Below are 12,500 nucleotides of genomic sequence, written 5' to 3'. Positions count from 1 at the left end.
GCTGAAGTCTCACATGGTTCGGATGCATGAGGAAGATGGTGGACTTAACTGTTATATATGTGGCAAGAATTTCCCTAGCCAGGGGCAACTTGAGATGCATGTGAGAGTTCACACTGGGGAGAGGCCTTTCAAATGTGATTATTGTAACAAAGGGTTTGTGCAGAAAGTGCATCTGCGGACACATCTGCGGACAATGCACAACATGCAGGAGATACAAAATACCCCATGTCGGATATGTAATGCTATGTTAGATGGCAGGGCAGGCCTTAGAGAACATTACAGTTCGGTTCATGGTCTCACAAATAACCAGTACAAGTCGAGAGTAGCTAAACTGCGAAAGGAAGGCAAAATACCAGAGTTACCACCTCCTGTAGTCAAGGAAGTGGATCCCTCTTTAAATTATTATAAAGTAAGTGTATCTGATCTGATACCAAGTCAGACCATGACGACATCATCCCCAACTACTAAAACTTATACTAGAAAAAGTTCTGGGAGGTTGCGGGAAGTTCGAAAGGGTTCCAATGCAGCATCTCGTAATTCTTCTAGCAGTACAACCGTAACGGATGCTCACTTTTTAAGCGCAGAAGTAAAGCAAGAGGGAGATGAGTCACCAAAACGAAGAGATCAAGAAGAATTGAGCATTGTGGAATCTGCTTTTAAAGTAAGTGGTTGAGTGGCCTTTATCTATCTATTTATCTGTCTATATCAAGTATAGATACTAATATATTTGTAAATGTTCAAAATAATAATTTTTTAAGAGTGCAAGATAGATTATGAAAGAAAAAAGAAACAATAATTTTAACTTTAAAGCATATCCTAATGTTTGTCAGTGTTAAACTATTATTATTATTATTAATAATATTATTGTACTGTTACTCAATGATCCTTGTAAAGTATTTTGTATAAAGTCTGATATATTTGTTTCCTCAGGTGGCAGAGCAGATGGACCAGCTAGGGACTAATGTATCAGGTAGCACCACCATTCTTGTTGCTGGGGAAGATTCGGCAGCCACAGGTGTGTACTATGCCATCCCTGTAGTGATGGACGGCACGTCCACCACCACAGCCACAACAACAGCCCCCACCTTCTTGGCTGCCACCTCCATGAGTTCCCATCAGCAAGTCTCGGGGGAAAATGTTACAAGCACCATGGCCTCCAGTGGGACAGCCATGGTGTCCACCTCCTCAGCAGGGGGACAAGCCCTCCAGCAGGTTCATCTGGCTCAGGAAGAGATAGACGAAGAGTATGCCCAGTTCGCTGCAGAACATTCTCACATTGGCAGTGAAGAGTTCAGTCCAGATAGCCTTGGCGGGAAGGGATCCATTGTCAAGGCTGAGCCACTTCAGCTCTTTACAGACCCCAGTGATCCGTCACAGGCAGAGACTGTAGAGATGTTTACAATGTGAATAATAAGACGGGAAAGCATTTACATTATAGGGGAATCTTATTTGTTATTTATTTGTCTTGTCATATCCAATCTGCTGTACATCATTTATTCATTAACATTGAATTATTGTGTGTTTGAATTAGCCATATCAGATACTTGGCCTAGAGAGGTTGTTCAAATTAGGTTATTTAATATATAGGTGAAAGTATCTTAGGATTTGGAGGTTTCAAAATTAGCATATTATGATAGAATTTTTTTCCCCTGCCTCCTCTTGCTTGCCACCAAAGATGTGCTAAAGTTTTGTATAGTTAACTTGTGGTTTTAGTCATTACACTTAGTATTTTCTTTGATCTACACCATCTACTCTTGTCCTTTTGATTATTTTTATAATAATTCTGTTGTAGCATGAATTTGGACCACTCCTGGATTTGGACAGATTCTTTTGCCTTGACTTCTCCAATTAGTTGGTGATAGAACATTCCCCACCAGATTTTGTAAATAGATTTGTACATTGTTTTAGGTCAGTGCCAGATAATTTCTCACACTGCTTGAGAAAGAAATGTTTGGACAAGCCAGACTTTACTAGTCTAATATTGAAAGATTAAAACTTTACTTTGATTGATTTGTGTGAAAATCAAGAACGTAGCTCCTCTGCAGAGATAAAAGTATCAGCCTTGTATGGAATTGAAGTGTTAGTGATATTGGGCCTAGGTATATCTGTTATAATTTGTGCATTACCATCCCATTCCCAAGTTGGATATTAGATAGAATGAAGAGTACCCTTAGAAAATAACTGGGACACGGCTGTCGGTAAGAGGTTAAGTACAAGATTTTGATATTCTGACATGGCCAAATCCAATACATGGCCTACCAGTGAACTCTAGATATGCAACAAAAAAAAGAAGAGGTGACAGATCTGTGTAGTATTTATTGACCATATGCTACTATGTATATATAGAATTTAGTTGGTTAACTCATTGTTTTTGAAGTTGAAAATTAGATTTTGATTTCAAATCCACTGTAATGTGGCTGTATATTTGTATCTCAGATAGTCTACTATTGTAACAAGATCATTTTCAGTATGTTTGTCACCTCATGCCCCTTAAGTCATTCAGTGTTATTGTGGTTATAAGAGAAGAATTGTAGAAACCTAAGGTGCATCTGAGAAGTCTGCTGTCAGCTTTGGTGAACATGACATTGTCAAACAAGGTTTATGTTTGCAAAAGAAATGCCACATGAGCACATAAGATTATTTGTCCCAGAGTTTTTGTTTGCCTTAGGAATTATCTTCTCATTGTCAGAGGGAAAGAATGCCTTTTGTGTAATCAAGTGCAATGAGCAGAAAGTTGGGTTGGGACCGACAACTGTGCTGGAACCTGGAGATTTCTCGTTTGTACCCTTACGAGGCCCATTTGGCCAGGCAAGACTTATGCATAGCATTTCATTTTTATTTTTTATTTAAATATATTTCTTTTTCTAAATAAGTAATACACTAGAGTTTTAGTTTAAAGAAGAGTATTTCTTATGATGGCTGTAGAAACCCAACAGAAAATGTTATGTCTGAGCTCTTGCTAGTAGGGGAGTAACTCATCCTACGGTGTTAGGGTAGGATTTCCAGTAGAACATACAGTATATTTTTATGATGTAGTTTCCACACCATTGAATTACCTGTTTCTTCAGGTAGTATTTATGCATGTAAATTATTTAAAATTTAGTACTGGAAATTGTAGTTCTTGTACTGTTAATCTCGGTTTATTGTGTTCACCAGACATGTGAATGCAAGTGAGTTCACTGTTTAATCAGCATTGTGAGGAGTTACAAGTACTTAAAAAGCGACATCACAAACATTGTGTATGGTATTTTCATATTTTCCCAGATAACTTAAGAATGATAAGCACCTTACAATAGTCACTGCTTGTAAGCTGTTGGTAAAGGGAAAGGAAAGAAAATCAAGACAAAATAACGATTTTACAACTGACCAACTCAATTACAAGTTTGTTTATTTGCCTATACCAAAAAATGGTGTACTCGAAAGCCTGAAATAAATACAACCAATACAGTGGTTTTAGTTTGCTTATACATTTAAAAGCACTAAGTGTGTACATATAAAAACAGCAAATAAATGTGCAGTAATAATATATACATTTGTGTAATACAGTTGACATCTTCCATGGATGAGGGCACAAAAATATGTCTTCAAGTTTATTAAACTTTAAAAGGATCTTTATTTAACTCAGAGGCATTTTACTTTGGGAAAAGATACTGGCACGCATTAACCGTACTCGATCGTGGTGAACTTTCCCGATTTTAGGTCGAGGACAATGAAGGGCTGCTTCATACGCGCCCCGATGATGAGCATCTCTGCCCCGAGGCGAGCCGAAGTAGGAGTCCAGTCTTCTGTTGGGGCTTCGATTAAGGAATCCGAAAAGAACGTCAGTTTGGGGGTGTCAGTTGTGTAGCATCTAACCACGACGACGGAATCTAGTCTAGGATGTAAAAAGAACAAATGCCGTGGGTAAGGAAAGGCATTGAAACAGTACATAACAATGGAGACGGATCTGACCATACCCTGGGCTTCATCCCACCGTTTAATATTATATTATAAATTATATTTATTATTATTATATTTTAAAAGGAAAACTTACACAATATAAAGTTGCAAAAGCACACTTTTAAAAAATTGGTCACTCATAAAATAAAATACTAGAAGTTTCTAAAAAGTCGTGCCTCACTTATGAAAAAAACTACTGAAAGTAATACCGTATATAATTGAAAGTAATACATACACAGAAGTATATCATGATAAAAAAATCAGGTACTTTATAAATGAACAATCCAGCCTCCCAACAAAAAAATACAACACCGATTCCTCCTGCAAGCTGTTGACCAAAGAAGGTGACGCAGCAGAAATAAAAGCCAAACGGCCAATTCGTCCCTACCTACAAGCCGTGAAGACGACCCCCTGGCCCGCCGCGATGGCCAGGCGGATGGGAGCGAGGGTCGGAGGGTCATCGGGCGGCGACACGTAGCGGGTGGCGATGCGGCCGGTCCACTCCACGACACTGCCGTCGCTCGTCCCCACGTACACGCGCCCGCTCTGACATGGGGGGGAAAGCCAAGCTAGGAAGGGAACTCGGGGGGAAAAACGGTGCTTGGGCTCGAGGTGTGTGGATGTCTCGCACCAATGCTACCTCTCTATGTGTATGCCTGTATGTTCATATACACTTAGATGTATATTTGTATGTATGAATGTATGCACATGTTTATACATCAGACGGAGATAGACAGAGACTTTGTTTGTGTGTGATTATGCTCCACTCTCCTTTCGCTTTCTCTTTCATTCTCTCCTTTCTTTCTTTCTTTCTTTCTTTCTTTCTTTCTTTCTTTCTTTCTTTCTTTCTTTCTTTCTTTCTTTCTTTCTTTCTTTCTTTCTTTCTTTCTTTCTTTCTTTCTTTCTTTCTTTCTTTCTTTCTTTATTTATTTATTTATTTATTTATTCATTCATTTCTCTCTTTCATTCTTTATTTCTCTCTTTCTATATTCATATTTCTTTCCTTTCTCTTTTTTTCTCTCTCTCACCCCTTCCGTTATCGTTTCCCGTAACCCTCCCCTTTCTCTCCCTCTGTCCCTCTCTCCCTTTCTTTCTTTCTCTTTCTCTCTCTTTCTCCTTTCTCTCTTCTTTCTTTCTCTCTCTTTCTTTCTCTCTTCTTTCTTTCTCTCTCCTTTCTTTCTCTCTCCTTTCTTTCTCTCTTTCTTTCTCTCTCTCTTTCTTTCTTTCTCTCTCTCTTTCTCTCTCTTTCTTTCTTTCTTTCGCTGTTCCCCGCCCCTCCCAAGAACCCAAGCACTAACAAAGGAGACTCCGATGCCGCTGAACGCCGAGCCATCCGGCAGGAGGTCCGGGGGCGCCTGTCCGCGCGTGGTGACGAGGGAGTTCCCCACCAGGTCGAGGAACAGGACCGCCCTGGGCGTGAGCACCGCCAGCGTGGCCTCTCCGCTGTGCATCACAGACGTCGCCATCCCGACCTTCAGTTCAGTAGACGCGACGTGGGCACCTGGAGAGCGGAGACACAGGGCAATCGCGTCTTTATTTCGTCTTCGCTTAAGGGTGTCAATTAATAATCAAACTATGACTGGGAATGCTCCTAAAGCCCCTTAGGAAGGCGAAGAGGAGTCACCTAGCTTGGTGAGTGTCGTAGCGACTATGTGTGTAAACTTCATGCAGGTGAAAAAGTATGGAATTCTTGTTCGGAATGATATGAGCTATTTCTGTCGGGTTTGAAAATTCACATAAAAGAACCCATTACTTTGTACGCCCTTTGAAGTCGGACGTATTTTCAAGACACTTTATTGAATGTGGTTCATTTCTATGATGATACTTAAACAATTTTCTGTTTTGCAGTTTTCTTTATCGCATATACAGTATTAACCCACCTCCAATATGCTATTTTATGTAAAACCTAAATCACCAATGATTTTAATACAATCTACATGTATACGTTAGAAGTGTGTTTGTCTTATTATTTATCGAGTCTTACTACCAGTTCGAAGATTTGAGAGAGGGGTGTGTTGGTTAAAAAGTTATGAACCACTGCGTTAGGATAAGCACCATTCGTAGAAGTTCTATCCAATCTCGCTGTAAACAACTTAACACTGTATGTGTATTTTCATTGATATTTTTATTCTTTATTATCATTTATGGTAACTATTGTGTGTTATACTTGAACATCTATTGTTAAGTTGACACAGTTATCTCTACACCATAACAATTCACATATCGAATGTAAATCGGCGTATGTAAAGTTACTTCCAAAAGTTCCCTTTCACTCCCCTATTTACATAGTAGTGCCCCTTGTGCCTGGCATACTTACCCACCACTCACGTTACGTCAGTACAGTACGTATGCCCGTTATGGGTAGTTATTCTACGACTTCCAGAAACAAGTGCGCCTTCGTAGTTTCTTTTCCCGCCAATAACCTTCGCTGTTGGCGCGGCATTGAAGATTAATCAATGAAAGAATCATCAACCGATCTTACTTTCGCGATCTAAAAACACGTCTCCAGGCGCCCCCTTCTCATCCCAACACCTTGGAATTCCGCTTCCATACCTTTGATCCAGTTGAAGATATGAACCACAGACCCGTCGGCGAGAGAGGCGAGGAACCTGCCGCTGGGGGAGAAGCTGAGGGAGGTGATGACGCCCTCAGACCCGCCTCGAAGTACCCCCACGTTGGCGCCGTCGAGAGGCCGCCACACGTGAATGAGGGCGGCCTCGGTATCACAAGCGGCGCCCTCCTCGCTCTCCAAGGATAGCTGCATCCGGGAGAGAAGTCAGCGGAGGTACGGATTGCGTTTCTTTTTTCCGTGCGTATTATGCCTCGGAGGGAAGGAAGGAAAGTTCGAGGGAGGGAGAGGAGGTGGGAGTGAAAACGAGAGTTATGGAGAAAGAGAGAGAAAGAGAATTATATATATATATATATATATATATATATATATGTATATATATATATATATATATATATATATATAATATATAAAATATATATTTATATTATATATGTATACAATGAAATAATAATGGGATAGGTTTCGTCTATAGAAAATCATTGATATAATATCAGTGAGTACCAAAAAAATCCATGAAAGTGATATAGAAGTGAATATCCCTAAAACCACGACTGTTGGCAGCAAATGCGAATTCGTTCGCAATTCACCTACTATGACAACACAGTATAAGATTAATTATTTGATTATCTTCGCTATGAAATGTGTTGAATGCAAATGAACGCACGTATTAAGGTACAGTACTACACACAACATACAAATGCATACAGTATGTAGTACGGAGTCTAAAATATTATACAAATTATAGAATCAACAGATGAAGGATAAAGGAAAATACGAATTATAAAGTACCTGCGCTGTGGCAACCATTACAGGTTCGGTCTTCGATATGGCCATGGTGGTGATGTGCGTCTCATGCTCTTTGTAGCCGATGCTCTGGCCCGTGACCTCATCTCCTGCGAGGTTATATGTTCATTAAAAGTTCTTACATAATTATATAAACCCCTATTCCCCCACCCCTTTCTCTCTCTCTCTCTCTCTCTCTCTCTCTCTCTCTCTCTCTCTCTCTCTCTCTCTCTCTCTCTCTCTCTCTCTCCTTCTCTCTCTTCTCTCTCTCTCTCTCTCTCTCTCTCTCTCTCTCTCTCTCTCTCCATCTATCTATCTATTTGTTTCTCTATCTATCTGTCTCTATCTATCTATCTATCCATCTATCTATCTATCTATCTGTTTCTCTGTCTCTCTATCTATCTATCTGTTTCTCTGTCTCTCTATCTGTCTATCTATCTATCTATCAATCTATCCACACACACAAGTTCTCTCGTACCTTCCAGTTCGAGTTTCCCGACCACACAGTCATTGCAGTAGAAGACAGTCTTATCGTCCCCCGTCAAGGTCGGAATGGACCTCAACCTCTCCAGGTGCCTCTTGATGCCCTTCGCGGTTCTCGTGGCGCGGTTCGGGCCGCCCTTCCTGCCGACGGGTTCCTTCACGGAGTCTTGGCCTGTCGCCGAGGGAGTCAGCACTGCCGAGTCCTCCAGTCCGGCGGCTTCCAGATCCGTCATGGTGATCTCTGCATTGCATGAAAGGATTATATATATTTTTTCGAGGATGGCTGAATGGCAAATTACTCAACCGCGTCGATACGAGCGTAGAATAAAGCCAATGTGGACAAAATAGGTTTATCGAAAGGCGAGAATATCAATTTCTATTTTTGAACTACCAAGGCAGCTGCATGATTAGCATCAAGGGCCATTCAGTCGTTCAGCATCACCTTCTTCAGGCAGATCGCTGAATGCAAGAGCAGGCAGCCTCTTCGTCGCCTCCTCCCCGTCCTCCTCGTCCTGTTTCTCCTCCGCGAATTCGACCATCCTCACATGCCACACGATGACGGAGGTGTCCGCGCCGCCGGTCGTCACTATCTTGGAGTCGTCGAAGGTCCACTTCACGTTGGTCACGTGGGCGCTGTGACCCGTGTACTGGCGATGCTTCTTAAACCCGCCCTGGGGTCAGGTCACAGTGGCGATAGGATTAATGGCAATAAGTAGATCGTAAACACAATACTTGAAAGGGGAATAGTAAAATAAATGATTTCACAAACTAGGTCAAGGATAAGGATGTGGGGGCAATCCCTCCTCCGTGCGAGCTCACCTGGCATGGGTACCTGAACAGTCTGACGAGCCCCCCGTCGTCGGACGCCGTGACCACCAGAGGGAGGGCGTTGGCGGTGGCGATGGCGTTTATGTCGGTGAGGTCCATGGACCTTGCCCAAACGCCTTCCACGGTCTTATCCAAGACGCAAGTAAGCGGGAAAGACCAGTCCAGGAAGCAACTAGTGGCATCTGGGATCAGCTGACGGTTGCCGTGTGGAGCTTCGAAGAACAGCTGCTCTCCCGCCCCTGCAGCGATGGCAACAATATTGCCACTGTCTCATTACTCGCACTTCTTGGCGTAAATGTGTGGTTCTTCATTTTTTAATATGAAAATATAATTTATTAAGTATATATAACACAGACTGAAAACCACCAGTTGCACGGACATAGAAATTGAAAGTTGAATAAATAAAACACCATGTAGTGCCATGTAGTTTAAAACACCTTAAACCAGCAGTGTTTAAACAATGCATTTTTGCTAATGCCTGACATACAATACCACGTTAAGAGACATTAAACACAAATGCCAAGTCTAAGCTACAGGCAACAGTCCAAAGGATATATTTTGTTATATCTTCTTACAGCCACACCACAGACAAATAACTCAAAGAATAAATACTTGCATCTCGTCTTTTTAGTATTCAACTTCTTATCAAATAAAAATAAGATAAATGACTGACTGACCACGAAAATTCTCTACAAACAACCAGCTCTTATTGATCACAGCAACAATTATGTACAGACAATCAGATCTTACAAAGGCATACGCGAGACCTACCCGTATTGGCCTGGAGAAGTCTCGAATCTTTATGCCAAGTGAGCTGCGTGATCCACGAGGAAGCTCCCCTGCAGACGCCAACCCTCCGCAAGCCAGACCCTTCCCTGCTCACAGTGTCCCCGTCCGTGTCGACGACGTACAGATCCACAAGGCACTCGTGAGATCCGACGGCGAGGAACCGGCCGTCCGGGGAGAACTTGACCTCCGAGATGCCTTCCGTGCGATGCTGGGCGCCGCCGTGCTTCTTCAGGCTCGGGTAGAGGTAGAGTGACACGCCCCCTTAGGGTGAGAGAATAAATACATACACATATATATGTGTGGGGGAGGAGAGAAGGAGGGAGGGGGGGGGGGAGAGAGAGAGAGAGAGAGAGAGAGAGAGAGGGGGAGAGGGGGAGGGAGAGGGAGAGGGAGAGGGAGAGAGAGAGTGAGAGGGCGAGAGAGAGAGAGAGAGAGAGAGAGAGGGAGAGAGAGAGAGAGGGGGAGAGAGAGAGAGAGAGAGGGGAGAGAGAGAGAGAGAAGGAGAGAGAAAAAGAAACAAAGAGAGAGAAAGAGAGAGAAAGAGAAAGGAAAGAGAGAGAGAGAGAGAGAGAAAGAGAGAGGAGAAAAGAGAGAGAAAGAAAGACAGAAAGAGAGAAGAGAAGAGAGAGAGAGAGAAAGAGAGAGAGAAAGAGAGGAGAAAGAGAGAGAGAGAGAAAGAGAAAGAAAAGGAAAAGAGAAAAAGAGAGAGAGAAAGAGAAAAAAAAGGGAAAGAAAGAGAAACGAGAGAGAAAGAGAAAAGAGAAAAGAGAAAAGGAAAAAGAGAGAAAGAGAGAGAGAGAGAGAGAGAGAGAGAGAGAGAGAGAGAGAGAGAAAGAGAAAGAGAGAGAGAAAAAAGAGAGAAAGAGAAAGAGAAAAAAGAAAAAAGAGAGAAAGAGAAAGAGAAAAAAGAAAAACTAGAGAAAGAGAAAGAGAAAGAGAAAGAGAAAAAAGAGAAAGAGAAAGAGAAAGAGAAAGAGAAAGAGAAAGAGAAAAAGAAAAAGAGAGAGAGAGAAAGAAAGAGAGAGAGAGAAAGAGAAAGAGAAAGAGAGAAAAAGATTAAAAGAGAGAAAGAGAAATGAAAAAGAAAAGGAAAAAAAAAAGAAAAGGAAAAAGAAAAAGAAAAAGAAAGAGAGAGAGAGAGAGAGTCAAAATACCAATCATTCAAAAGTGACTGGCCCTTTTAAGCCGAACTCCTCGTGGGTTTTACCGTCCAGATAGCCGAGAGCCACGAACATGGCGGTGGGGTGGAAGTGCACGCAGCGCGCGGCCTTCCTCAGGTTGACTGAGCCGAGCGCCAAGTGGTCCTCCAAGCCCCAGCGGCGGAGGGTGTTGTCGTCGCCCACCGTCACCGCCTCCATCAGCCGAGGGTGCGTGTCCAGGCCCCACACCTCGCCCTTGCCGTGGCCCTGTGGAGCGAGCCTTTGATGAGGCCCTGATATATCTAGGCGTTGACGCGAGAAAGAGTCTCGTTTTCAAGAGACAACCTGAACTGAATCTGCAACCGACCTGGACAATGATATTGAGTTGACCTTCTTCGTCCATAAGGAGGAGCTCGGCGTGTTGGGTCGCTACCAGGATGGGCGAGTTGGTTCCCGGGGCGGCCGAGAGGCTGCGAAGGCCCGGCTGAGCAGAGGTGAAGGCCACGGCCGCGGTCTCCGCCAGGAAGTGGTCGCTGACTGGGAACACCTTCAGGCACTTGTTGAATTCCCTGTCCCACTTGCACACGTAGCCTCCCTGGCCCGCTGTCCAGATATTCTGGCGAATGGAAATCCCCGAGGCATCAATGCACAACAGCAGTAGAAGAACCTTTGTGTCATGTTTTAAAACACATTCGCTATTAACTAGCATTACTCACCTCATTAGTCTCTAAGATTGCGTACACAGGAGCCTTATGGGCCTTGACAACGCGTTCCACCTTGAGGTCTCGGACGACTATCACGGTGCCCGACGACAGGCCGACCACCCACCACTCGTCCGACCCCGCGCCGCCTCCGACTGCACAGCACAACGCCGTCTCCTGTAATATCGGTAATGCCGTTCCTGGTTCATTCAAATGGTCGGTTGGTACTTTCCGGTCTTGATTTTTTCTTGTCCAGAGAGAACGCACTTGAGCAGTACTTCGGTGCTTCCCAAACTTTTATTTTAGTGACGTCAGTCTAACTTACGAATACCTACTACGGCATCCCTCCCTTTAACCTCTGTATTAAAGAAATTAATACCCATTCCAGTCCACAATAACCATGTTATATGTTGTTTCACACCTGTTTCAGTTTCCGGCCCAGCGAGACCTGGCGGTGAGTAAGACCGCCGCCGACGTGGTTCCACACCTTGACGTGCTTCACGCCGAAGGTCATCAAGCGGTGGCTATTTGAGGGACTGAACTTTAACCCGAAGATCTTGTCGCTATGGCCTCTGGAAGGGGAAAGGGGGTTATCGGCAACGAGGCAGAAAGGTAGGAAGGACTTGGGAGAGAAAGATAGAAGAGAATTCAGACAGATAATAAGTACATGTTCCGTATCTATAGTCCCCAACATGAATGGTAGAACAGGATGGTCCAGTGTGCGGGAATCAAACGGTTGAGATAAAGCAAAGGGCAATCTGCAAAGAGTGACTTGGCTAATAGGTAAGGCCGCCGTCAGACCTGGCGTTGGCGAGCTTGTATCCCTTTCGCCAGTTCCAAACGACGAGGGTGTGGTAGTCGTCGAGTCCCAAGGACGCCAGTCGCTCCCCGTCCGAGGAAAAGTCCACCGCTGACACGCCTCGTGTGTGACCCCCTTGAAGGAGGGACAAGATCCTGTGGTCTATCGCGTCCCACACGTGAACCGTCGCCTCACGGCCGATCTGCAGGCAGATGCGATGAATTTGTAACAGTAATAGAAGTCTTAAAGTTGGAAAACAAATTTGTAAGAGATACTTGTATTTCATCCCCATTACATCTCACAAATAAATGATGATTACCTCATTAATCAGAAATTTCTGGCTATCATAACACTGCTAGGGAAAGATCAAGCCCCTTTACATGTACTGATAGCAGTAGTAACTTACCTGTCCCGAGGCGACCAACTCCCCTCCTGGATGGACTGCTAGGCACAGGATGTCGTCTGTG

General features: G+C 43.5%; 2 protein-coding genes across 8 annotated transcripts in view; one reads left to right on the top strand and one right to left on the bottom strand.

The window, feature by feature from the left end:
- LOC122257035 (uncharacterized) overlaps nucleotides 1-3,448 on the top strand; it is a 19,564-nt gene extending 16,116 nt beyond the window's left edge. For all 4 annotated transcript variants that reach the window (XM_086542676.1, XM_043022066.2, XM_086542678.1 and 1 more), the window contains 2 exons: nucleotides 1-661; nucleotides 931-3,448. The exon at nucleotides 1-661 is cut by the window's left edge and continues 20 nt beyond it. In XM_086542676.1, coding sequence (XP_086398802.1) covers nucleotides 1-661; nucleotides 931-1,407 — 1,138 coding nt within the window. In that variant the 3' untranslated portion in view covers nucleotides 1,408-3,448. The remainder of the gene's footprint in view (nucleotides 662-930) is intronic.
- The window catches only part of LOC122257036 (echinoderm microtubule-associated protein-like 6), a 52,405-nt gene continuing 43,247 nt past the window's right edge, over nucleotides 3,343-12,500 (bottom strand). For 3 of the 4 annotated variants that reach the window (XM_086542672.1, XM_086542673.1, XM_086542674.1), the window contains exons 17-31: nucleotides 12,440-12,500; nucleotides 12,036-12,235; nucleotides 11,656-11,806; nucleotides 11,250-11,411; nucleotides 10,901-11,149; nucleotides 10,602-10,800; nucleotides 9,377-9,655; nucleotides 8,597-8,844; nucleotides 8,220-8,448; nucleotides 7,773-8,018; nucleotides 7,301-7,404; nucleotides 6,493-6,697; nucleotides 5,238-5,440; nucleotides 4,328-4,485; nucleotides 3,343-3,874 (exon numbers count right to left, since the gene is read on the bottom strand). The exon at nucleotides 12,440-12,500 is cut by the window's right edge and continues 126 nt beyond it. In XM_086542672.1, the coding sequence (XP_086398798.1) occupies nucleotides 3,661-3,874; nucleotides 4,328-4,485; nucleotides 5,238-5,440; nucleotides 6,493-6,697; nucleotides 7,301-7,404; nucleotides 7,773-8,018; nucleotides 8,220-8,448; nucleotides 8,597-8,844; nucleotides 9,377-9,655; nucleotides 10,602-10,800; nucleotides 10,901-11,149; nucleotides 11,250-11,411; nucleotides 11,656-11,806; nucleotides 12,036-12,235; nucleotides 12,440-12,500 (2,908 nt within the window). In that variant the 3' untranslated portion in view covers nucleotides 3,343-3,660. The remainder of the gene's footprint in view (nucleotides 3,875-4,327; nucleotides 4,486-5,237; nucleotides 5,441-6,492; nucleotides 6,698-7,300; nucleotides 7,405-7,772; nucleotides 8,019-8,219; nucleotides 8,449-8,596; nucleotides 8,845-9,376; nucleotides 9,656-10,601; nucleotides 10,801-10,900; nucleotides 11,150-11,249; nucleotides 11,412-11,655; nucleotides 11,807-12,035; nucleotides 12,236-12,439) is intronic. The other variant, XR_015191465.1, reaches the window with a different exon arrangement.

Source organism: Penaeus japonicus, unplaced genomic scaffold (assembly GCF_977035675.1).
Source record: "Penaeus japonicus unplaced genomic scaffold, GWHDUDI00000001_assembly GWHDUDI00000012, whole genome shotgun sequence".
In the NCBI taxonomy this organism is placed as follows: Eukaryota; Metazoa; Arthropoda; class Malacostraca; order Decapoda; family Penaeidae; genus Penaeus; species Penaeus japonicus.
This window is presented reverse-complemented; position numbering and strand designations above follow the sequence as displayed.